Raw genomic sequence first — 26,950 nt, forward strand, 5'->3', positions numbered from 1 at the left:
TTAACTAATACTTCTTGGGATCCTAAAGTTGTCGACCAAACCTCATTTTACTCTTTTACCATCTGAGTCATCCAGTGCTGATTAAGATTTATTATTCAATGTTATTAACTATGTAAATTTTCCTTAATTTTTTTCTTTCAAAATCAATTTATCCACGGCCCTATATTTTTAACCCACAATCATTCTTTAATTTGAAGGTTTAAATTTCATTTTAAAATATATGTAAAGTTAAAAGGGGTTTATGATCTTGTCTTATATATTATAATACAAGTTTAACATAAATTTCTAATACAATTGTTTATACTTTAATTAAATCTAGTCCAATGTATTTAGATGAAAGGTTAAAATAATTTTTTTTTTTTTTTTATGTCAACTAAATAATTTCTAAGTTATTGAACTACCATAAATTAATGATATTGAATTTGTATCACAAATTTGTGTTATAATAGCTTGACTCATATTATAAATTTATATATTTAAATGAATATCAAATTATCATAATATAATAAGTGTTCTTAACAATGTAACTTAAGGAGGAATTTGTAAAAATTACAAAATACAAAAGTTTTTTAATAAAAGTGTTTTTTTTTTTATTTTTAGGGCGCATCGACAAAATAAAAAATGTTCATATTTATATCGATACGAGTCATATTAACTATTTTGAGAATACTCTATTAGTCTATTATATAAAAGAGTTTTCAAGAATTGAGATTTCCACGTTTTTAGCAAACTAAGATAATTAATATAATTATAAGATACGCATATTACTAAATAATAGACTTTATTCAGTAGATTGAATAGGCAACCAAAATCTTACACAAAAGATATTTTACTATTATAAAAAGCCACAATCAATTAAAATATACTAAGCATGCAAAGCAAACTACAACCTATAGACCCTTAAAAATCTTTTTTTTTTTTTTTGGGTAATCTGGTGTCTGGGTCAGGTTGTGCGTATCTCAACTAATTTTCGGGATCTATTGAACACTCTATAAACCGAAAAGACCAGATAAATCATAATATATTATTATAGTAGGTAACTTCAAGGTTATAATCCAAAAACTCAAATAATGGAATAAACTCCCTTGACCGTCATAGTAACCCTGAGGGTTAATTGTTTAAAAATCTTGAGCTAAGATTTATGTAAGTACACTTGAGCTATACACAAGAACAAGAACTTAAATCCACCTTTCAAAAGAGAATTACAAGTAGCCTCTTCACCTTTATCACCCGTGCTTTTGTCATTCAGTTTCTTCAATTTGAGCCAGAACTTCTTTGATTTTCCTATAATGGTAACTTTGTCTTCCGGATCTTTGCCAAATGTGTAGCTTCTTAGATATCTCTGCCTGCATGCAAAGCGTTCGTCAAGACTTTGACGACATGGTTCAGAGACAGAGCGGGAGACGAAGCCTAAAGGAGGAGGAGGAGGAGAAAACTTGTCACTCTTATGATCTTCTTCGTCTTCCTTTGTCATGCTTAACTTTCTTAGGAACAAGGCGTCTGATTCAGCCCATTCTCTAAGTTTTCTCACTCTAATCGGATCGTACACATCGACACGCACTCTTGAACCACAACCACAAACACCGGATTTCATCATCTTCTTTTGCTTCACTCTTTGTTAGCGGAATAAAGAGAGGGAAGAGGAGGTACATACATGGGCATTGGGGGTCATCCATTTATATATATATAGATATAGAAATATATTAGAGTTTATTCCTACTGTGAATTTGACTGGAGTCTCCTTCTCCTACTAGGAATTGATTTTTAAATATCATTCAGTTACCAAAACTTTAAATACAACCTTAAAAAGATAGAATCCACATCTTGTATGAAAATATAATTAAATTGAATAAGGCATTGACAAAATATTTTCAAACTTCAAATATTCCACTGCCCGATAAATACAGGTCACAATACAAAACAATTTGATTTAGGTGAATAAGCGACTGCCTATTCAAATGTAAAATAAATTATGTATAATTTAATTGATTAAGACCAGTAACCGAAGAAAACAACATGACTGAACCTAACAAGGGTGAATAAAGACAGACATTCTGGGTAAGACTTTCGTAGCTACAGCCAGTTTTCTTTTTGGTTCCCTGTGGAGAATCTTTGATTCTTGTGCTTTTCTATTGTTTTGTCCAATTTGATCTTCTCTTCCCTCGAGCTTTATCTCCTAAATATTTATAAATACTTCCATTGCTAGCTTTTATCTTCACACAACAGTGATACCCAAAACTATACTAATTCAAATTAACTTGCTGCTTCCAATAAACCAAAAACCAAAACAATTGCTAACAACAATGTATACCAACAACCCCAAGGGATTGGCCTGACAGTCAAAGAAATTTACTCAGTTCTTTGAATTTTTGGGTTCAAACCTTTTTAAGAGATAGATATGTTGCAAACCAACTCCTCATGGTCAGTCGATCAACTAGTGATATTCATTAAAAATTACACAGCTTCGGTGAAAAATAGGATGGTGCAAGCTCCAAATTTGAGTATAATTTGGTGGGCAGTGGTGATCATCATCTAACTAGTGAGGTCGAGAGATGATAACTAACCCACCCATATATGCTATACAAAGTTGAATTAATATTCTTTTATTCCGATTTGGCAGTCCCATTTAATAAAGTAATCGGTCATTTGTTCCGTCAGCTCAAAGTTACCAGCTTGGTTTTTGTTAATGTGTGATTTTGACACCAACTAAACGCACATGTGAAATGCTAAGCTGACCAAGAGAACACACGCAAATGGGGGTATGAGAATGGATAAAAGATGGAGAACGATGTTTAAAGTGGTTCAGATGCTTAAACAAGCGACTCCTATGTCCACTAATATTGTATTAATATATTGATATCAGGTCGCATTCAGTAAGCTGACTTACAAGTGATTACAAAGAGAAAATAAGTGTGCTATTGCAGAGAGAAATTAGCTAATCCCACAAACGGGAGAGGAGTCCTCTATTTATAGTGGGACGGATTAACGTAATGATTACTAAATCAGGAAGTGGGTCAGATTTCCTTCCAAATCCTTCCTTGCACCCCGTTATTCACCTGCCCGAGTGATTTACTCGATTCTTGCAGGGGTTGGACACGTGGATCGATCACCTCTAGCCTTTCACCAGCCTGATGCGCACCTACTACACCGGCAGGAGCACGCCTTTTGCGTCTGCGCGCGACGTGGCTACACTTGAACGGCACCTGGACTTACCTAAGCTCTGACCACTTGCGCTGACAGGGCTTTACGTCGGCCCTACTTTTCCAGGCATAACAGAAGTCCCCTAGTTTTTAAGGTTTGAGAATCGAACCTTGGAAACTACATGTCATGCCTTGATTTGATGCGTTTGAACACTGGTTGACCGACCTGAATGCAGAGAGGTCGAAGAAACATTTTCATACAAGCGACCTACAATGGTCGTTACTTTAAGGGTCAGCGACCTGTATTAGACCATTGCAGTGCCACGACGACGGCTTTGATCTTCGCACGAGGGTCACGACCTGATTGCACTGCGAAATGTTTTGGCGCAAGGCAAGAGATCATATGGCCTCGCGACCGATATAGATCCAAGTCGAAGAGCCACGTCGCTTCGCGGTGAGATATGAGACAAGACCGAGGGGTCGCATCGCTTTGCGATGAGACATGAGCCAAAAAGTGTTGTACGTAACGACCTCTTCAGATGTTATCCGTTGCACTTTCATAGTTGATACATTTAATGAAATATCTTTTGCTCTGACAGACATGTCCTGTGCGTAATAAGTGTCAGCCATGCGTATTAAATGCGAGACATGCTAAAACGACATTCCCTATCAGGACATTAAATGCGGATGTGAGCGCATTTAATGTGGAGGAGGGAAAACGTGTCGTCGCTTGAGTGTTTCAACGGAAGAGAGCGACGATTTGGTTTCTCGAAGTGTGACGGTTACTCTTCTCCACTGATCTATGACACGTGGTCGCGATCAACGGTGAGATGCGTTTTCCACCCAAATGTCATTTGACTTGGGGAAACCAAAGTGCTATTTCCTTCAATATAAAATCCCAAGTTCACTTCAGGCAATGTCACAATATTCATCTTCTCAAAGAGAGCAAGAGATTTTTGTGAGCTTTGATTCTTTGTCTACCAGATTGGTGCATGCTTGATATCCGGAGCAGGAGGACTAATCTACTCATTTCAAGAGGTAAGGATGATCCTTCTGCCACCTTTACTATTTTTTCTTGTTTTCAATCATTGTCGTGTGATGACAGTCTGTTGGAAGTTGATCAGAGATGAAACATTCTCTTTGGGATTGAGCCATTGATGGTGGCTCTAAAAGTATTCTGTTAGGGTTTTTCTAGGTTTAAGGGAGGAAGTATTTTTTTTTTCCTCCATGTCATCGTACGAAACTGTGTACGAAGACTGAATGATTCCCTGCATGTCGCTTTTGCAGACCGCAGTAGAATGGAGCCCCCAACGACTAGAGCCGAGGAAGGGACCAACTCACCTGTGCAGGATGCTCCTGCGGGTCCCCCTCAAGAGATTCTGTTGATACTTACAGACGAAGAGCTTCAAAGGGTGGTAGACCAATATGCTATCAGCATGGAGGTCTTTTGAGACAGGACACACACAACTCGAAATCCGTCACTAGGGCTGGCCGCTATCTCCGAGGACATTTTCAAGGGTGGGGGCTTGATCCCTTTCCAACCCTTTGTCAGGTCGGTTCTCGACCATTTCGGGGTCACACCCTTGCAGCTCACACCGAACGTGTACATGATAGCCGTGGCCATATACATCGCGAGCCATGAAAACGGACTAGGCGAGCTAACCGCGCTAGAGTTCGGTTGCTCGTACATCCTGAAAAAGATAAAGACAAGGATTCCTACTACTTTTCCAAGCGAACTACCATTGGAGCGAGAATATACAGTTACCCGAGCAATGTAGGGGCGTACGAGACGAAATTCTTTTTCTTTCGTCATGATGGCATTTGCCAGTTTTAGGATCCAAGTAGGTCCTCATTTCTTTTGAGTTCCCGAGCTTTCTTTCGTTCTTTGCTAACGAACTCTTTATTTCTTCACAGTTAACAAAACGACTAGGTTAGAGCTCCTCGAGGATCTGGATAGGATTACTACCTTTGGCTTTCTGTCCGAAGAGAGTCACAACGCAAGATTGCTCGTGACAATCGCAAATTTGCAGAAATACGATTTCTTCAACTCAAAAGCGACCCTAGAGACTACACCGAGTAAGCTTGTTGACCTTAGCCTTTTTAATTTCGCATGCAGCGAACTGTTTACTAATGATGTTCACGTGCAGTGACCATGCCTCCCAAGGCGTCCAAATCACTATGACCACGACAATTTGCCTTTCCTCGAAGGGGTGCCATCGGACCAACTGGAGAGGCTCCTAGTGGTCTGCCCGTTAGAGAGACGTCGGTAGCTGATTAGGCCCAACTTACAGGCGCTGCCCAGCCTTCGGATGTTCGCCTGAAGCAGAAAACCACGGCCCAAAGGCCTAAGAAGAGGAGGCAAATTCAGACCGAGGAATTAGAGTCCAAACTGGAGGATTTGGGCATTCAGCCAGAGAGGTCGTAACCTTACTAAGTTGTCTGCTTAGGAGGGCCACCTGGGGGTATGATCGGCATCTCCATCGCTCCCGAGGGTCCGTAGGTAAGACAACATGCGATTGTAGTCCCCGTGAGGAGATCGGGAAAGGAGTCGGTAGAGGGAACTCTACCTGCTATGGGCACAGGCACCCTTGTGCTAAAGTCAACGGGTCAACTACCAGACCATTTGCAGTCGGTAGTCTTTACTTTGCTGGAATGCGGGCTTGTAGAGGCTTTTGAGCAGTTCGTGGCCTCCGGACCATGGTCCTAATGACCACATCCTTCCAGCATCTGAGCAAGGTAAATGAGTTGGCCTCGGCGAGGACAATTGTTTTTGTAATATAAAGGACTAACTTTATTCTCTTCGTTATGCAGGCCCTACTCTCCATGCACATGTCCTTATAGGAGGTCCAACTGGGGGCTGGTGAGGGACTGGTCGAGATGAGAATAGAGAATGTGCGGCTCAAGCAGGAATTAGAGGCCGCGCGAGCAGACAGAGACTCGTCCATCTCTCAGGCGGAGCAGCATCTATCCGAAAGGGGATACTGCATTTTGCGCGGTGGACTTTCAGAAGTCCGAGCTAGAGAAGCGCACCGAGGAGGTGAAAGAGCTCTAGAGGACTGTGGCTAAACTAACTAGGGAGGCTGGCGAGAAAGACCAGGCACTGCAAACGACCTCCGAGTGGGCCTTACAAGCAGAGAGGGAAAGGGACGATTTGTGGGAGACTACTGAGAAGTAGCGATCAGCGCTTGAGGCTGAGCTCTACTTTACTCGAGGTCGCGTCACTTCGCTAACTGCGGAGATGCAGCAGCAGGAGGCGGAGATTGAGAGTAGGGCTGCAGAATGGACGATTCAGTCCATCTTTGCCCTCTGGCTGAAGAACCCTGAGATAGATCTGTTCGACCTCCTTGAGGAGTATCAGAACGAACTTGCTTCCATGGCGCGGGCCGAGGCTAAGGAAGCGGCTCGGGGACCCAACCTGGAAGAGGAGCATCCGGAGTTCGTTCCAGAGGAGCCCGCACCCGAACAGGCGGTCGACGACCAGCTTAGGGACGAGGATCAGTGATCTCCTTTTGTAGTCTTTTTCTTACTTGCCCATGTACTTTCCCTTTTTTTATTATGAATAAAGAAGTCGTTTTCCACAATCTTTCATGAGTACTTACAATTTTTGTATTCTTAAATATGAGATCGCATTGTAACTGTTTACAATAACCTTGGTACAAGTTTATGCGAACAGAATTGTATGCATGGGAAAATGATTACAAAAGAAAAAATTGCACATTTTCCATTTACAAAGATTAAGAAAAGTAAAATCTTTACAAGGAAACAATTGAGTTCGGAATTACTGATAATATAGTCAGAGATGTTCAGCATTCCAAGCTTGCTGTACTTTGGAACCATTCAGTCTTTTGAGATGATAAGTCCCTAGTCTTATCACTTTGGCGATACGGTATGGGCCTTCCTAGTTCGGTCCCAAAACTCTCACACTTGGTTCTCTAATACCGAGAAAGACTTCCTTTAAAACGAGGTCGCCGAGCCGGAAGTCTCTTCTTCTGATCTTAGAGTCGAAGAACATTTTCGCACGTTGCTGATAGGCTGCTATTCTTAGCTGAGCCTTGCTGCGATGTTCTTTAACTAGATTCAGACTTGTGCGCATAAGCACTTCATTATCGGGTTCGCGGAACAGGTCCCTCGGAAGTGAACTGGTCCCTACCTCCATAGGGATCATCACTTCGCAGTCATATGCTAGTGAAATAGGGGTTTCTGAGGTAGAGGTTCTTGGAGTCGTCCTGTATGCCCACAGGACTTTAGGAAGCTCATCAGCCCAATTTCCCTTGGCTGCGCCAAGTTTAGCCTTCAGGGTGTGCTTGATGCTTTTGTTGACAGCTTCAACTTGACCATTTGCTTGCGGTCTTGTGACTGAGGCAAACTTTTTGTGGATACCCAACTAGTCGCAAAACCGCTTGAATTCCTCGTTATCTAACTGCTTCCCATTATCAGATATGAGGGTATAAGGAATCTTGTAGTGGCACACAATGTTTTTGAAGACGAAGTCCTTGAGCTTTTTGGTAGTGATCGCGGCTAATGGCTCTACTTTGACCCACTTGGTGAAGTAGTCTATCGTGACCACCGTATACTTAACTCCCTTTCTACCAACTGGCATGGGACCAATGAGATTGATTCACCACATGGAGAATGGCTAGGGGCTGGTCATGGTTATAAGCTGGTGGGAAGGAGCTCGCGGTATGTTCGCGAACCGTTGGCACTTTTCACACTTTTTGACAAAGTTGTAGGAATCTTCCTGGATCAGGGGCTAGTAATATCCTTGACGAACAACTTTGTTGGCGAGAGATCGTGCGGTCATGTGATTACCGTAGATCTTTTTATGTATCTCTCGCATGACGTAGTTTGCTTCTTTGTCTGTTACACATCGGAGAAGGGGGGCGCTAAACCCTTGCCTGTACAGCTGGTCTCCTATTAGTGTGTAACGAACAACTCTTGTTCATAGGGTCCTTGCCTTGACCTTGTCGTTGGGAAATATCTCATCACGGAGATACTGAATGATAGGGGTCATCTAGGAAACTGGTTCTGCTATATTCACAGCCTGTTTGGTCGAGCTGACAATGGGAGCTTCTATGAACCAAACAGGAATACTTTCCGGTACATCTGAGTCTAGCGATGAGGCTATTTTCGCCAAGGCATCTGCCATAGAATTTCTATCTCTAGGACTCTGTGTGATCGTGAAGTGCTTGAACGGCTCAAGTACGGCCTTAGCTTTCTTCAGATAGTTGATCATATTTTCTTCCTTGGCCTTGTATTCCCTCAAAATCTAGTTGATAACCAGCATGGAGGCGCTGCGGATCGCGATTGATCCCATTTCTCTAGCCAACCGCAACCCAACGAGCAAAGCTTCATACTCAGCCTCATTATTGGTTGCTTTAAATCCAAACCGGAGGATGCCATGAATACGAGTCCTGAGAGACTTCTCTAGCTTGTTGCTCAGATTCCTTGGTCGGATGATATGAGAATTCAGAAATAAAATCAGAACAGTTTGCCCTTTGATAGTTGCTTTTGGTCTATATTGTAGATCGAACTGACTTAGTTTCGTGGCCCATTTGAGCAATTTACCCGATGCCTCCGGTTTCTGGAGGACTTGCCTGAGCGGGTAACTTGTCATTACATGGATTGTATGGGGCTGGAAGTAAGGTCACAACTTTTGGGAAGCGATCAACAGGGCATAAGCTAATTGCTTTATTTTCGGATACTGCATCTCGACATCCAGCAGACGTTGGCTCGCGTAATACACTGGCTATTGAACCTTGCTCTCCTTTTGAACTAATGCTACACTGACTGCGTACTAGGAGACAGATAAATACAAGAGCAGGATTTCTTGCGGGAGAGACTTGGATTGAAGAGGTGGTTTTCTGAGGTGCTATTTAATGCTCTGAAATGCCTGTTCGCACTTGGGAGTCCACTCAAACTTCTTATTGGCCCTAAGAATGTTGAAGAATGGCAAGCAACGATCTATTAGCCTCGATATGAAGCAACTAAGTGCCGTTATTCACCCATTGAGACTTTGAACCTGTTTTCGGTTGGTCGGGCTTTTCATGTTGATGAGAGCTTGGATTTTCTCGAGGTTGATCTCTATTCCCCGCTGGTTAACCATGTACCCCAAGAACTTTCCTGAGGATACTCCGAATGAGCATTTGAAAGGATTAAGCTTCATTTTGTATTTCCGGAGGATGTCGAACATCTCAGCAAGATGTGCTATGTGATATGAAGCCACATGCGACTTGACTAGCATGTCATCAACATAGACTTCCATCGACTTTCCGATCTGCTCAAAAAACATTTGGTTAACCAACTGCTGGTAAGTTGCTCCAGCGTTTTTCAGTCCGAAGGGCATAACCCTATAGCAATACAGCCCCCGATCTGTTACAAAGGAGGTATGCTCTTCGTCCGGTGCATACATCGAAATTTGATTGTATCGCGAGTATGCATCCATAAAGCTCAGTAGCTCATGCCCCGAGGTAGCATCAACGAGCTAGTCGATCCTGGGTAGGGAAAAACTATCCTTGGGGCAGACTTTGTTGAGGTTGGTGAAGTCCACACAGGTCCGCCACTTGCCATTGGGTTTCTTTACTAGAACTGGGTTGGTAACCCAGCTGGGGTAAAGCGCTTATCAGAAGGACCCATTCTGCAAGAGGTTATCTATCTTATTTTTAAGGTAGCATACCGCTCTGGATCCATCACCTTTCTTTTTTGGCGGACTGGTTTGGTTTCACTATCGATGTTCAAAGCATGGCAAATGACGTCCACGCTGATCCCGACCATATCCGCATGCGTCCATGCAAACACATCAATACTTTCTCTAAGGAAGCTGATCAGGTCGTTAGCGAGCTGGGGGTTGAGATTGCTTCCAATCCTCAACACTCTACTCGGCTCGCTCTGGTCGACTGACACTTCCGTTAGATCCTCAATTAGCCCACTGGCAGGGCATTCCTAGATACGAGGATCCATATTATCCTCAGCTAGGCCAGGCTGTGGTTCGATCCGACTGATTGCCATTGCCTGTTTGGGAATGCCACACGAGATGTCTTTCCCCTTACATGCCATCTGCACTGCCTTTACATAGCAGTCATGAGATGAGCACTGAGATCCGCTTACTTCCCCTATCCCCGTCGGGGTGGGGAACTTCATCTTGAGATGGTAGATCGAAATGACTGCTTTGAAGTTCCTCAGTAGAAGTCACCCTAAAATGCCATTGAAAGCGGATGGGCAATCCACTACTAAGAATTCAGTTATTTTGGTCACCTCGTCAGAGTCACCCAGCGTGACTGGAAGCGAGATCCCCTGTAAAACCATATAGGGGGATTGAGGCGGGCTTTAGGTTGGCCTCATCCAATTTCATTCTCTCGAAAGCTGGTGTTCACAATGCTTCCATTGTCCACCAACATTTTGTGGACGTCAAAGCGCCCTATTTAGGGTGTGATGATGAGAGCATCATCATGGGGATGATGCAATTGGACTGCGTCCTTTTCAAAGAAGGTGATTTCCTCCTCCCTGCGAACCTTTGGTGGTCGATGCATCATGTTCATCACACTGATAGGGTCGTGATGGGCTGCGCAAGCATATCTTTCTTGGGCACCTCGCGAGTTTCCTCCGAGGTGCAGTCCTCCAAAGATTATCCCTACGCTACAGACACCCTTGCGATCACGATGCTTCTTACTTGGTTCCTCTTGATTTTTCTCCCTTACGGGAGCAGAGTCATCAACATATTTTTTGAAATGCCCCTGCTTGATAGGATTTTCGATTGCCTGCTTGAGAGCTCGACACTCATTGGTGTGATGCACATTGTCCCTATGATAACGACAATATTTTTTACTGTTTCTGGATGAGAAGAGACCTTTCATGGGCTCAGGCTCTCCGAGCAAACCGGCCTCTTCAGATTTATCAAGAATGGCTGAAAGAGATGCATTCAAAGGGGTATACTGAGTCCTATCGCGATTGCGACGAGGAACTGTAGCATAAGACTTCTTGGGCTCAAACCGAGGTTTCTTTCCTTTTCGTTGATCGTCATTAGCCCATCTACGATCAACTCTCCTATTTTCCCCCTGGCTTGGTACATTGCCAGAAGTGTCGGGGTCGTGGCGGTGGAGCGCCGCCACAGAGCTCTCAACACAGAGGTATTTCTTCGTAAGGTTGTAAAAGCGAGTGAGGGAAACATCGTCCTCTGATTGCAACTCCTTCCACGGGTTTGTCTGTGGACGAACTCTCGCTATGATGAGAGTCCGAACGGACTCTTCGGGAGTGTGAGCTACTTTATGGAGCTTTCTGTGGAACCTATCGATGTAAGATTGGAGGGATTCATCCCTTTCTTATCTTATGTTGCTGAGGTAGCTCAAAGGCATTGAGAACTTCTTGTTTGCTTGGAAGTGTCTCAAGAATGTCGAGCTCATCTGATTCCACGAGCTGATTGATCCCGCCGAAAGTGACCTGAACCATCGCTTGGCATGAGACGTAAGTGTCATTACTAAGCATCGACATTTTGCCAAATCAGAAACTTGATGAAGTTCCATTAGGTCATTGAATTCGTATAAATGATCCTACGGATCAGAATTTCCATCGAACACCGGCATATCGGGCATTCTGAATCTGGATGGGAGAGGGGAGGCTAACATAGCCAGAGAAAAGGGAGACACTTCTGCGACCTGCCATTGCTCATTATTTTAAGCTTTTAGCTGATCCAGAACTCACTGTAGCTCCTCAATCTGAGACAGCGAAGCCATCTAGGGATCGCTTTCCCCTATGCGGGTTCGACCCTCGCGATTGCGATTGAGGAAAGTCCGAATGTTAGATTCTTCCTCGCCTTGGCCGGCAGTTTCGGTCGCTCTCGACACACGCTGGGTAGAGCCGTGTGATGGCAATGAATGGTCCGAAGAACCTTTCCGACCTCTGCGATGGTACGAACCAACCCGCGGATGGTAGGAACTTCCCGCGCGATGACAATTAGGGTCGTCATTCTGGCGGTAATGGGAATCGCCCCATCTCGCACTTTTATGGGAGTGCTCGCGCGATGTGGCATAGGACAGCTCGGGATGTGACCTGTCACCGAGTCTTTGCGCCACGGGTATTCTACCCAGGGTGCGGTCGGTGTTCGCTGGTCCCTCGGGTCCTTTAGGCCCACTGTTCGCCACCTGCTTTCCCTTCCTTTAATGTGCTACAGTGCGCGCGGCACGGGCTATCGCCATTTTCTGCGCATTCATGCAACCTGCAGGCGTTTTAGGCGGTGGTACCGCCTTATTTGATTCGGGTGGTGCAACCCGATCCAAACGATCTAACCTTTGGTTAACCGTTTGAAGAGTATGGTTGAACCTCTCCAGGTAGCTCATGATGGCTGGGTCAAGCCGTGAGCTTGAAGGAATATCCCCTACGAGATCTTGCGAGACTGGGGGCACTTCGGAAGAAGTGTCCTCTTGCGCCTAGGGGATTTCTTCCTCACCACGGTTGGTTTGCTCAGATTCAAATCCGCGAGTCATTTGCTGTTGTAGGACCGACTAGTTAGAGATTCTCCTGATGAAGGACAAATATTAAATCAGACCCTCCTTCTAGTGTCAAAATTGTTGATGCGTGATTTTGACACCAACTAAACGCATGTGTGAAATGCTGAGCTGACCTAGAGAACACACGCGAATGGGGGTATGAGAATGGATAAAAGATGGAGAACGATGTTTAAAGTGGTTCAAATGCTTAAACAAGCAACTCCTATGTCCACTGGTATTGTATTAATATATTGATATTAGGTCGCGTTCAGCAAGCTGACTAACAAGTGATTACAAAGAGAAAATAAGTGTGCTATTGCAGAGACAAATTAGCTAATCCCACAAACGGGAGAGGAGTCCTCTATTTATAGTAGGATAGATTAAGGTAATGATTACTAAATCAGGAAGTGAGTCAGATTTCTGTCCAAATCCTTCCTTGTGCCCTGTTATTCACCTGCCTGAGTGATTTACTCGATTCTTCTAGGGGTTGGACACGTGGATCACCTTTAGCCTTTCACCAGTCTGACGCACACCTACTGCACTGGCAGGAGCATGCCTCTTGCGTTAGCACGCAATGTGGCTATACCTGAATGACGCCTGGACTTACCTAAGCTCTGACTACTTGCGCTGACAGGGCTCTACATCAGCCCTACTTTTCCGGGTATAACAATTTTCTTCTAATTTGAACAACCACTTCACTTACATGAGTTGTGAACGAAGTAACTAATATTATGAATTAATTTTAAAGTTTCATAACATAAGGATTAAAGGTGAAAAAAAGGCGGTGAGGGTTTATAAGGTGGGGTAAGAGTTGGTAGGGTCAAGTGGAAGACAGAAGAAAATCAAAGAATCAACTTCTCTTCTAAGGTCACTTTTACAACCAGAAAGATTGATGGCGGTTTTGACATTTAGTGGAGTGTGGTGGAAAATGGGGAAAGGACCCACTTGCAATAAAAAGTATAACTATATGTTACTCTATTCTATTATTCCATATCAATTCCGATTACAAACACACCAACTCCGACTTTGATTCTCTCTTTTATCTTTTAAAACCTTTCATTTTGATCCTGTTAATAATTTATACACGAATTAAAGACTTCTCAACTTTGCACACCTCAAGAACATTTCAGCTTTCCTTGCCTTTTTTTTTTTTTTTTTTAATCTGGGTTTTGCGTAAGATTCAAGTCGTCTTTAGCTCCATCTTTATAGCTTTCCTAATATGTCTTTTAAAGAATATTATCTTCATTCTTTAATTCACTAAGAATATTTATCCGACTTTTTTCTCTGGTCAGAAAAAAAGGCGGAGTGGTTTTGCTGGATTCATGGAAGCTAATAAAGAAAAGAATAATATCTTTTTGCTTCCACTGATTCTTCTTTGATGAGTACGCATTTGGATTTGGGTGCTGTATCTGATAGGAGATTCACCAGATTCTATTGTTTCTGCGGATTATTTACTTGTTACAGGTGAGTCTGTAACACTGAATTTCCCTCTTGTTCTTCTTATATGATTCCTGTTATGTATTAGTTTTTGTTATTACAGTATTGGTAGAGGTGATCAAGGGTGTTTTAAATGAACATGGGGTGTGATTGACTTATAGTTCATTTTAGGCCGCCAACAAATACGTGGTACTGAAATTTCTGGGAATTGGCATTTCATGAAAATTGGATATGTCCGGGTGATTTACATTGCCTTGTGTTTCGCTTGCTTGAAATCTTTCATTGATGTAGGCAATGATTTGATTTTGCACCATATTTTTGCAATTAAGTAGACATGCAGGCAACAAGTTTATTGATGCCTTTGGGAGAAGAAAGCTTATGTATGGTATTCCTTCTAAGCTGCTGATGCAGGCAAATGATTTGATCTGCACCATATTTTTGGTTTCTAATTTTCAATTGCCTGGTGTGTTTAATTGTAATAGTATCATGAACCTGGAAGTTATTTGCCAAATAATGGTCGAATTCTAATGCTATAGATAATTTTCTTGCATTTGTTAGTAATGTCCCAGTGTATATTGGCATTTCCTTTTGCTGCTAAATTTGCATTCTTATACAAATGAGCAGCTTGGTTGCCGGCAAAAGTTTGCTATCCTGCTGGCAGATAATATCTCATCATGGAATGGCTGACCCAAATTGTGAAGGTCCCAATCATAAGGTCAATATCATGACAATATGGAGATGATAGAATATGGAATGAGCCTAGAGATTCATTGGTAATCACTTTTCTTTTTTTCCCCTTCAGTCATAGTTTTTACCCATACTGCTGTTTTCTTCCATAGATTATTACATCAATTCTTACATTTTATTAATTTAGAATGGATACATGCTGCCAAGTTGAATATTCATGCATACATTTTATGCAGCTTTCTTTTTTTCAACTTGTGATGTTGCTGACTATAGTGGAAAAACCTGGATATAGGATGATTCATCCGATTTTGACAAGAAGAAATTGACCGTGCTATTGCAATGTCTCTTTCAGAGTGGATCAAAAGGAAAAAAGTGATTGGTAAGCCCACAAACCTGTAAGCACTGATCATGAAATTTTTTGTAATTGTGATATGGGAATTTTCTGTGATCAATTACTAGACATTACTTATGGCTCAGTGCGTGAAGTACTCTGCAATGACATATCAAAAGAAACACAGAGTGAAGGTAACTGATTGCCAATAGTACCGCTTTGTATGTGTATACTTGCTTGATTGCTTTTACTTCTTCTTCTTTAATAAATAACAAAATTATTCGCATCAGATTATTTTTATTTGCATTGCTCAAAATTTTGCTCCAGAATTATGGGCAAGTAATCCATCCGTCATTGTTTAGATTATTATGCTATTATGTTTAATTGAATAACTTAAGAGCTTATGCTCATGAATACTCTAATAATAAGTAGAGAGTTTTATGAAGTAAGAAGTCAATTAAAATAATTTATTTTATTGGGTTTGAAAAAAGATAATTCTCTTTTCAAACTAGTGTCCATGCCAAACAGTGGGTATGATTGCAAATTGCTTACAGAGATACATATGCATCTTGTGGTTTTTCTGTGAAATCTGTTTTGGTTTTTCAGTCAACTAGTATAGTGAAGTGAGCAGGAGGAAGAACTGTACAAGTGACTTCTTAAAATATCAGATTGAATGGACTTCCTTTATATATTACATGCTAACTGACATGCATAGGTCCTTAAAGAGGTGCACTCTATAATCAATACCAGTTATTTTCGGAAGTGTTGAATTAATGATGAAATTTAAAGTTCATACTTTTGTGTCTCATTAATATATTTATTTATTAGAAAATAATATGACTTGGAGGAAGATATACAATGTATTAAATCTGATCGTATGAAGACGAAGATGACCTGTTTGCTAAAGCTCATGATAGAGGAAGATGATCGCACGAGCTAAAGCTCAACAAGAGGAATATGAACGACGATCTCAACAACAGGAATACGAACGTCAACCAAAGCTCAACTAGAGGAGGATGAACAACTTGCGAAGGCCATTCAGGAAAGTTTGAGCATTGAGCCTCCTCCTCAACATGATACTCCAAGTATATTTCAACCTTTTCCTTCTTTTATCCTCCTGGTTACAGGTACACGTCATTGAATTCAATCTCTGTTTCAGTAATCTGACGACTGTCATATATGTCAATTGTTTTGATTATAGCTCTTACTGAAATGTATTAAAGGCACAAGCAGACATGCTTTTTTGTATTTGAATATTGCATTCTCTCTGAAGAATAAAGATTTAGGGCTAGGCTAGCTTAAGCAGAAACCCATTGAATTTTAGCCACAAACCAGCTTAAGGCATAGGCATTACCAGATAAAAGATAGCATGACCACGTCTGCTGCTCGAGCTAATTGGTTTAAAGTTTAGCACCATATTCTGTATCATTCCATGTAATCTCTGCCTTGACTGAACTTTATTGGAATGAAGTGATGCGATGTCTACTTATATCGTTTTTTTTCCCTGTGCAATACTTAGTTGTATTTCATTGTAATGCATGAGCAATTGCTTACATTCTTCTGATTAGTTGACTTAATAATGCCAGTGAATGAGGAACTCATATTTGATGGTCTAAAATCTAAATATCTTCTTTTCGAAATAACTATGCAAGACGATTAAGAATTTTTATTTTAGGTACAATTTGAACTTTTGTTCTTCAAGGAGACATGACGTGGAAGTACTTGACATTGGTTAATTATAAATGTGACAATCAGAATTTTGCATTTTATTATGTGGCTCAGTTTGAAATTATCATTTTCAAGTTAGTAGACATGCATGACAAATATTTGACATTGGCATGGCTAAATGTGATAAAGTTGGGGTGCATTACATCGTTATGTAACATCATGAATTTGCATGCATAATTATATATATACATCTATTATTGTGTCTTTTATATAATCTGCTTCTTATGTTTCTAGTCTTTTTAACTTAGATATCAGACAAATCCTAACCTGGTTGTTGAAAATGTATTCTCATAGGACGTGTCCCGGTTGCAATATTGAGATTGGTCATGGAAGATACTTAAGTTGCATGGGTGCTTTTTGGCATCCTGAATGCTTCCGTTGCCATGGTTGTAATCAACCAATTACAGATATCGAGGTTTAAATTTATAAAACTTGATGATAATATTAATTTTGAGTCAGTTAACACACTGCTTGATTCTTGGCAAATTTTGCTGTTAGTATGGGTGGTTTTTCAATAACCAAGTGAATGAAGGGTAGGGCTAATTTGATATATCCTTTCTAGATAGTTTTCAATGTCCGGGGAGTCGTCCTTATCACAACACTGCCGTAAGGAGCAACGTCACCTAATTTGATGTCTGCCATAACTTTGTAAGTATTTTTCCCATGTTATAATAACCCTTTTTTTTTTTTTCCATCTCTCTACTAATGCTGGCTATTTTTTGTTATGTGGTTTCTGATATCTAGTATACAATATATTATGTCCTATCTGATTTTATGTTCAGTTTTAGAGGATGGTGAAGCTGGTTGCTTTTTCCTTTTTTGGTCAAATAGTGTATCTGATGATCAAGAAAGTAGACTAACAGACTACAAAGCTGATTTTACAGATGGTGCAATTAATACTTTCACCAATTCTGAAACAAAAATTTTAATCAGTTCTTTGCCATCATCATCATTGTAAACTTGCTTGAAGTTGACAGACCCCTTGCTTTTGACAAAGAATAGCAACTTTGTTCTAAGAGAAATAAAAGATGGTACATCTGATGTTGAAAAGTTGGAAGAAATTGGGTTATTAAATTCCTTCTAATTTAATTGTGCTTTCAGTGTCATGATACGAAACAATTTTCCTCATGTTTGGATAACCTAAACTAACAAAGCCTCATCATCCTAAAATGATATACAGCATTCTGTGTACTGTCTGTTACTTTGTGATTTGACCTTTTGATATTGGTCGGCATTTTTGGAGCTTAAAAATCTTTGCATTTTGGTTTACATATGCAAACCTATCTTAGTTATATTACATGTGTGTGTGCGTGTGGTTCCCCTTCCCCCCTCCGACATTTGCTGATTTGTACAATTGTAGGATTTCATTATCTGTGTTATGTGTTATCTTCAAATTTTATATAGTATTCTTTTTAATAGTAGAACTGAAAAGTACTGTTTATTCTTGCCGGTATCAGACTAATTCTATTGTAACCCAGAAAGTATTTCTGAATTTCTGTTCTTTCTTACAGATCCCAACAAATTCAGGTGGCCTTATTGAGTATGTGCCACTCCTTTCTGGTTTCAGAAATACTGCCCCTCACACGAGCGAGATGGGACTCCTTGTTGTTGCAGTTGTGAAGAATGGAGGTCATTGCAAGGACAAAAATCCTGTACCCTCCTCTCTACACATATCCACTACATATAAAAAGATATCATGAAAGAAACTACACACTCATCTGGAACACATTTTATCGTAATGTGCTAAAGTATACCTTTTTGTTATTTCTCACTTCATAGAATTGTTGCTAATGCTAACCCTTGGAATCCATGCAGCCAAGGGTGCAAGATATATATCACTTGAGATGTCGAAAGTTGTGTTTGGAGTGTTTAGACTCTGCAATAATGGATACTCATGAATGCCAACCCCTTTACCTTGAAATACAAGAATTTTATGAAGCTTAAATATGAGTGGAACAGCAAGTTCCTTTATTTTGTTGGAGAGACAAGCACTAAATAGGCCATGGAGGGGGAAAAAAATGTATGGCTAATGCACTAAGCTTTCATACCTTATGACGAATGCACCTTCTTTTCTTTCTTTTCGGTGGTGTTGATTATCTATTCTATTGTGTCAGGCAACCATCATTTACCTGAACTAGAGGGCTCTGTTTGTCAGAAAGCAGACTGTTACCACTGTAGTTTTCTTTTTGATACTTTTAACCTTCAAACTGCGTCCTCAAGTTTGATTAAGGATACAAGTTTATGGATTGGTAACTTAATTAATATTACTACCAGGTTTAAGGAGACCGAGGTTGGAGCTGGCTACTTGTTTGTAGACAAGATAACAGAGCCTTATAGGCAAATTCGTCGATGTGAAGTGACAGCAATTCTCATTTTGTACGTCTCCCGAGGTATTCTTTCTATACCGTCTGGCACCGTAGTCCTTATACCTGCTCCATGATTCCATTGTATATGACCTGAGTTTATTGTAACACAGGTTTTAGCAGGGTCAATCCTGGCTCATGAAATGATGCATGCCTGGCTTCGTCTGAAAGGTTTTATTTGCTTATGAACAGCAAGTTAATCATACTCAATTTTTATTTATATTGAACTAGGAAGCCTAATGGGATATTGACAGGTTATCCCAATTTGAAACCAAGTTGAGAGGTATATGTCAGGTGTTGGCTCATATGTGTTGGATTCTGAAACTTGTTCTAGCTCTGGCTCCGGCTCAAATGTTGCTTCATCGTCTTCCTCCTCTTCATCAATCACCACCCTTGCCTGCGTCAACTAAGAAGGGTAAACGTTCTGACTTTGAGAAGAAGCTTGGTGAATTTTTTAAACACCAGATCGAGTCAGATTCATCATCAGCTTATGGAGATGGATTTAGGGAAGGTAACCAGGCAGTGAGCAAGTATGGCCTCAGGAGGACTCTGGAACACATCCGTCTTACTGGAAATTTTCCTTGTTGATTGCATAGCTTTTTAGGAACAAAACCATATCCATACCACATGGATCAAATACATCACGCCCCCCCAACTAAATAAGTGATAAAAAATGCTAGTTTCCATGTATAAATGCTATAATTTTTCTTAAACAATTTACACAACATAGAATGTATTCAGAACCCTTATAAAGGAACATTATACAAATAAATATAGTATTATGTTCATATAGTTTTCTTTTATCGTTTATATTTCTGTCTCGCTCTGCTTAGCATTCCTGAATAATCAAGAGCCAATATTTTGGCTTTATTAATAACCTAGATGGATTGAAGTTAGGACCTCTCAAATTATTCATTTTGTCATATGAGTGGAGGGGTGTTTGTCTGAGCTTATGAAAATTAGTTTATAAGCATTTGAAATTTTAAGTAATTACGTGTTTAGATAAAGTACTTATAAGTGACTAGTAAGTAGTTGATGTGTTTGATGAAATGTGGCTTATAAGTATATTTTATTATAGAATGACTAAAAATGGTACTATATGGAACAAGGGTATATTATGGAATTTTAAAATTAAACAAGGATAATGTGGTAATATATAGGGGTGTTAACGAGTCGAGTTTTCGGCTTAACGAACTCGGCTCGTGAAAGAGGAATAATACTCGAGCCGAACTACTCCAACTCTTTAGGAGTACAGATTTGAATAATTTAAATATTGTCGACGATGAAGATGAATAATTTAACTAAAAAAATTCATTTAACTGTTTATTTGTCTAGTGTGAATGTGTGATTATTACATTTATGTTATAATTAACTATTAATTAATTTATTATTTTTTAAATTAATTAAACTTTCAGAAACTTACTAATCTACCCCTTAAAATTACTAAAACTCTCTATAGAATTCTATTTCGCCCCTAAAATATAAAAAAATAATAATAATAAGGGGGAAAAATAAATTTTGCAGGCCCATAGGATCGGTCCTAGGACTAGTTTTGGGCCTAGTCCTAAAATTGCTCATGGGTTCCAGGCCCATGAGCGACTGGTCCCAAATGGGACCAGTCCCAAAAGGACCAATCCCAAATGGGCCTAGGCCCGAGCCTATTTGGGACCGATCCTTGACCAAGTCTAGGTTAGTCTTTAGTGACTACAATATAGTTTCATGTCACAAGTCATATTAACTATTTTGAGAATACCCTATTATATAAACGAGTTTTCAAGAATTGGGATTTCCACGTTTTTAGCAAAGTAAGATAATTAATTTAATTATAAGATATGCGTTGAGTTGAAGACATGAAACGGTGCTGTTTTGGCCATAAGTGGTGTGACATCATTTTGGGAGATGCTGAAGTGAATCTTGGCAGTTGATCAACTTCAGATCCAATGGCTGAAAATCAATACTTGGTCAACACTATATAAAGTAGCAAATTGGGAAATAGTTACAAGTTCTTTTCTTTGTGAATTTTAGAGCAATTGTTGAAGGGTTTTACTCTTTTTACATTCAATCTTTGTAATCTTGGATGAGTGAGTGTTTAGTTTTCATTCAAGTGAGAGGGGTTTTACTCTCAAGTTCTTAGGGAATCTGATTGTGTTCTCTCGATGAGATTACGGGAAAGGTTGAGTTGTATTCTTGAGTGATTGATCTTTGATCTGTGGTGTAAACTCTTGATTCTAATTTATTAGTGCAGCAAGCTCCTCTGATTCCGGAGCTGTGGACGTAGTCTACCCAATCTTGGATAGGTGAACCACAGTAAATCTGTGTATTATTGTGGTTGTTTTATCTTGATTGTGTGTTAAAGATTAGGAAGATTTAAATAATAATACGCATATTACTAAATAATAGACTTTATTCAATAGATTGAATTGGCAACCAAAATCTTACACAAAAGATATTTTACTAATATAAAAAGCTACAATCAATAAAAATATACTAGGCATGCAAAGCAAACTACAACCTATGGACCGTTAAAAATCTTATTTTTTTTTAGGTAATCTGGTGTTCCGACCGTTTATGCATACCTCAATTAATTTTCAAGATCTATTAAACACCCTATAAATTAAAAAGATCAAAAAAATCATAATATATTATTATATTACGTGACCTCAAGGTTGAAACCTTAAAACTCAAAGAAGAGAGTAAACTCTATTGACAGCCAGACTAAACCCTCGGGGGTTAATTGTTTAAAAATCTTGAGCTAAGATTTATGCAAGTCCACTTGAGCTATACACAAGAACAAGAACTTCAATCCACCTTTCAAAAGAGAAATACAAGTAGCCTCTTCACCTTTATCACCCGTGTTCTTGTCATTCAGTTTCTTCAACTTGAGCCAGTGCTTCTTTGATTTTCCTATAATGGTAACTTTGTCTTCCGGATCTTTGCCAAATGTGTAGCTTCTTAGATATCTCTGCCTGCATGCAAAGCGTTCGTCAAGACTTTGACGACATGGTTCAGAGACAGAGCGGGAGACGAAGCCTAAAGGAGGAGGAGGAGAAAACTTGTCACTCTTATGATCTTCTTCGTCTTCCTTTGTCATGCTTAACTTTCTTAGGAACAAGGCGTCTGATTCAGCCCATTCTCTAAGTTTTCTCACTCTAATCGGATCGTACACATCGGCACGCACTCTTGAACCACAACCACAAACGCCGGATTTCGTCATCTTCTTTTGCTTCACTCTTTGTTAGCGGAATAAAGAGAGGGAAGAGGAGGTACATATATGGGCATTGGGGGTCATCCATTTATATAGAAATATATAAGAGTTTATTCCTACTGTGAATTTGACTGGAGTCTCCTTCTCCTACTAGGAAATGATTTTTAAATATCAGTCAGTTACCAAAACTTTAAATACAACCTTAAAAAGATAGAATCCATATCTTGTACGAAAATATAATTAAATTGAATAAGGCATTGACAAAATATTTGCAAACTTCAAATATTCCACTGCCCGATAAATATAGGTTACAATACAAAACAATTTGATTCAGGTGAACAAGCGACTGCATATTCAAATGTAAAATAAATTATGTATAATTTAATTGATTAAGACCAGTAACCGAAGAAAACAACGTGACTGAACCTAACAAGGGTGAATAAAGACAGACATTCTGGGTAAGACTTTCGTAGCTACAGCCAGTTTTCTTTTTGGTTCCCTGTGGAGAATCTTTGATTCTTGTGCTTTTCTATTGTTTTGTCCAATTTGATCTTCTCTTCCTTCGAGCTTTATCTCCTAAATATTTATAAATACTTCCATTGCTAGCTTTTATCTTCACACAACAGTAATACCCAAAACTATACTAATTCAAATTAACTTGCTGCTTCCAATAAACCAAAAACCAAAACAATTGCTAACAACAATGTATACCAACAACCCCAAGGGGTTAGCCTGACAGTCAAAGAGATTTACTCAGTTCCTTGAATTTTTGGGTTCAAACATTGGAGTCATCTATCATAATAACATTATAGAGGCGTTTGGTTGGGGGTTAAGTGAGATTACTGGGATAATGTCATCTTATATTACTTGATTACCATGTTTAGTCGTCAAATAATATAAGATACCGGTAATCTTCAAATACCAGTAGTGGTTACTATTAGTAATATCATAGGTAATCTGATTACCTCCATTTTCTTAGGTATTCTGAGATTACCAGGATTATCTTTTTTTGTTACAATTTTATCCCTTATTAATAAAAAAATTTGACAATAATACCCTTACTTTAAAACAAATTTACGTTAATATCCTATTTCAATTTTATCCTTGTTTAATTAAAATTTTGGACAATAATGCCCTTATATTTAAAATCATTTACATAACACCACTGCCACCCAGCCACCACCGCCGACAGCGGGCCAACCACCACGGACCATCGCCGACGGTGGTTCGCGGTGGCGGCAGGAGGTGGGGGTGATTTCGTCATAAATTAAAGTTTTATATAAGAAGTGTTTTAGCTAAATCTGATATATTGAGGGTTAAAAGAAATTATTCAAAAATAAATAATAAAAATAATATTATATTAATATTTAAAAGGGGGACAATTTAGTAATTTAAACAGCATACCCACCAATTTATTCCCCATAACCAAACATATTAATATAACATACCCACCAACTAACCAAACATATTTTCTTGAAGATTCCCAGTAATCTTCCAAGGTAATCTATCTTTCCAGTAATTCAATATTCCCAGTAATCTAACATTCCTGAACCAAACGCCCCCTATAGGTTATTTGGTCATTTGGACTTATAAGGTGTTTAATGAATCTCGAGGATTTATTGAGGTACGCGTAAATTGGCTCAAATACCTCGGTTACCAAAAAAAGAAAAAAAAATGTACGCCAGCTCTAAGTCATATATGAGATTTACTCAAATTGAAAGTACATATATGAATTTGAAGCAAGTGGAGGTTTGGTACATTGAATATTAGTTAATTAATTTGTTAATAACCATGATCAGCTATGGGTTAATTGGGTCCTTGAAATCAGTAACAAGAAAACAACATCCCAATTTTGATATTTGGAATCAATCAAATCTTCCAAGTTCATATGTCTGAGGGAAATTTACACAAATCAAAGTACAAAATACACAAATTTATGTGTTGTTTATACAAATATGTACCCACTGATCTCCTATTTTCTCCAAAATTATAACTAGGATTTGTACAATGATATAATGGTTGACTTAATTAATTAATATGAGCATACTAATTAAACTGTACGTTGTTGCTGTACAACCAAGACTGAACATTTCCCAGTTAAATCTTTGGAGGCGAGCAAGTCTCCCATGATTCCAATCTCTGGAAATTCACTCCATTCTTTAAGTCCCGAAGTCTGTGGATCTTCTATGTTGTATCTTCTCCCAACAATGATGAGATCAAATTCATTCACCAAGGAATGAACAATGTTCACTGTTTCACGTCCATCATTTACGACGTGCTTAACGTAGTTGATATATTCATTGTTCTTAGCATCCCTCATAACCTCAGAATCAAGAATTGTACCCCAGTCTACTTCACCATCATCATTCTTGGCAACGAATTGTGCTACTGTAAGTCTAACTGTCGTCTTCCTAGCCATTCTTTTGGCTAATGTCAACGCTTCGCGGTCATCGTTGCCACCGAAGAATAGCATAGCAACCTCGGAGTATGATTCTATTGGTGCATCCAAATAGATAGGTCGCCTTATGTTGCCATGATCGATGAGGATTCCTACGGAACAAGGAGCTTTTTCCAAGACTCTGAGGTTTAGATTCCTGACGGTGCGCTCTTCGGATTCGAGTGAGCCATCAATGTACCATGTTCTGTGAAATGGTAGGATGATAAGAGAGGCAAGCTTGTCAAGAGCAAGAGTGCAAATATCATCATGCATGAACTCTGGTGAAGAGATAGCTGTGAAGGCATTCAATTTTACAGTTCCAAAATGATTTCCCTCAAATTTCATGAAAGAAAGAATGACATTTTCGGAGTACCAGTAACGAGTGAATCTTTTGCTTCTCTTTTCATGGGAAATGAAAATTGGGGCTGCAACCCCACTGAGCTTGATAAGGTGAAGTACACTAACAGCTAGAGGGGTTTCTCTGGTTGGACATGAGATGTTCAGCATGTTGATGACTGATGTGACATTGTTTGGAACATGAATGCAAGTAACAATATGCAGTTCTTCATCAAGGTTGGCATCCATGATCTTCCTTATTTGATAGCCTGCATATTTCCGCGAAGGATCATACAATTTTCTCACCAAAACAGGCACAATGCTTGCACTGAAAGTGACAAAAATAAGTCCTGCATTGAATACTTGTGGAGAGAGAACCTGTATTTGAAAATAAGAACAAGCAGATCATTGTTACTATGATTTGATTGAATTAAAAATGAAGTTTTAGATTAGGTGTCAAGGTTGATTAAATACCTTTCCATCGCTCATGAAGGTATAAGCAGCTAGCTCAATAACTCCCTTGGCGCTCAATATGAGAGCAAGAGCAATTGCATCAGGTTTATGCATTTTCGTATACAACAATGGGCCCAAACATGACAAAAATTTCACCAATAAAGTCATTGCAGCAATAATTGCAAGCTCTTTTACCATTTCGTTTCTGAAATCAAGAGTTAACTTCTGTAATCTCATGGAACATGTTGTGACAAATATTGGCAAAAACAAACATGAAGCCATACACTCAAATTTCTCCACCAGAGCAGATCCCAATGGGGGTCCATGAGGCACAGCCAAGCCAAGAACATAAATTACTATGAAATAAAACTTATTACACCCTCGAGGAATAACCCTCACACTGATTAGGAACACCACTATTATTGCATATATGTAAGTTTGGTTTACCTGTCGTCCTTCAGGGGTTAATTTCACAATCAAAAGCATTATTGGTCGGAGCACAATCATAGCAATAAAAATGAAGAAGAATGTAATTCCTAGTTGAGGAAGAAAGGATTTAGGAAATCCTTGAATTATTCCTAGAGCAACGGAGATGCCAATTACACAAATAAAACTAAGAAAGTCAGCAATAATCGCTGTTGAGTGTGCTAGTCTGCCAAGTTCTGAGTTGAGGATTTTCAGTTCTGTGAGAAGGCAATGAATGACTGGAAAGCATGTGATATAAAACAATGGTGCAATATGCATCATGCTGTTTAATTCTTTCCGGTTGTTGGTCAACATTACTATGCTTGACACGACATATATCATCGGCACTAGAATGGATATAAAAGCTAGATAACAAGCCTTTGCTCCCACTCTGGTTACCATGCTCATGTCCATTTTCACCCCACTCAGAAAGACAAAAACTGAATAGCCAAACTCCCCTAAGGTGCCAATCAATTGAACACTATCTTCTGACATCAGAATATCTAACCATTGTTTTGGAAGCACTGCTTCAGATAACAATACACCAGCCTAGTTTAGAAAAAAAAAAGAAAAAAAACAAATAAAGAAATGCAAATTAGTACCTCAAATATAGAATAATAATAAATAATTTTATGAAATTCTTGAGATTTTAACATACAATGATCTGGGAAGTCATGATTGGCAGGCCTAATTGTTTGAGCACAGAATGAAAGCCTTGAGTGAGGACAAAGATCAAAACTATGATCAACTGAAGTCTAGGAGATGCATAATCAAGCCATCTATAATTTTGATCATCAGATGCTGTCAACAAGCCAGCAGAGCTGATCAGAGGAGGAAGCACAAGGCAACTCTCAGTTGGGTATCTTCGTTCGCTTGTAAAGTTGTTCAT

At 39.5% G+C, this 26,950-nt stretch overlaps 1 protein-coding gene, 1 long non-coding RNA gene and 1 pseudogene across 4 annotated transcripts; 2 read left to right on the forward strand and 1 right to left on the reverse strand.

The window, feature by feature from the left end:
* The first annotated feature begins 13,557 nt into the window (after window positions 1-13,557).
* LOC116129112 lies at window positions 13,558-14,743 on the forward strand. 3 transcript variants are annotated; one of them, XR_004127858.1, is made up of 3 exons: window positions 13,558-13,576; window positions 13,912-14,083; window positions 14,681-14,743. It is a non-coding gene; the product is annotated as an uncharacterized LOC116129112 (long non-coding RNA). The 3 variants fall into 3 exon arrangements; XR_004127857.1 differs by lacking the exon at window positions 13,558-13,576 and adding an exon at window positions 13,624-13,792; XR_004127856.1 differs by lacking the exon at window positions 13,558-13,576 and having other exon boundaries at window positions 13,799-14,083.
* Window positions 14,744-15,174: 431 nt separating this feature from the next.
* On the forward strand, window positions 15,175-19,953 carry LOC116129158 (annotated as a pseudogene).
* A 4,467-nt stretch (window positions 19,954-24,420) lies between these two features.
* Window positions 24,421-26,950, reverse strand: LOC116129159 (cation/H(+) antiporter 4-like). The gene is made up of 3 exons (XM_031414911.1): window positions 26,720-26,950; window positions 25,618-26,610; window positions 24,421-25,521 (listed from the first exon to the last, which is right to left on the reverse strand). The coding sequence occupies exons 1-3, from the start codon at window positions 26,948-26,950 to the stop codon at window positions 24,421-24,423; spliced, it is 2,325 nt and encodes a 774-aa protein (XP_031270771.1).

This window comes from Pistacia vera, unplaced genomic scaffold, assembly GCF_008641045.1.
Source record: "Pistacia vera cultivar Batoury unplaced genomic scaffold, PisVer_v2 Contig208, whole genome shotgun sequence".
Lineage (NCBI taxonomy): Eukaryota > Viridiplantae > Streptophyta > Magnoliopsida > Sapindales > Anacardiaceae > Pistacia > Pistacia vera.

Bases quoted from the DNA above. Each gene is read 5' to 3' on its own strand.
- LOC116129159 (XM_031414911.1), bottom strand. From the start codon at position 26,950: ATGAACAACTTTACAAGCGAACGAAGATACCCAACTGAGAGTTGCCTT. The intron at 26,611-26,719 runs GTATGTTAAAAT...TTTCTAAACTAG, and splicing joins TCATGACTTCCCAGATCATT to GCTGGTGTATTGTTATCTGA. The intron at 25,522-25,617 runs GTATTTAATCAA...TTTCAAATACAG, and splicing joins CCTTCATGAGCGATGGAAAG to GTTCTCTCTCCACAAGTATT.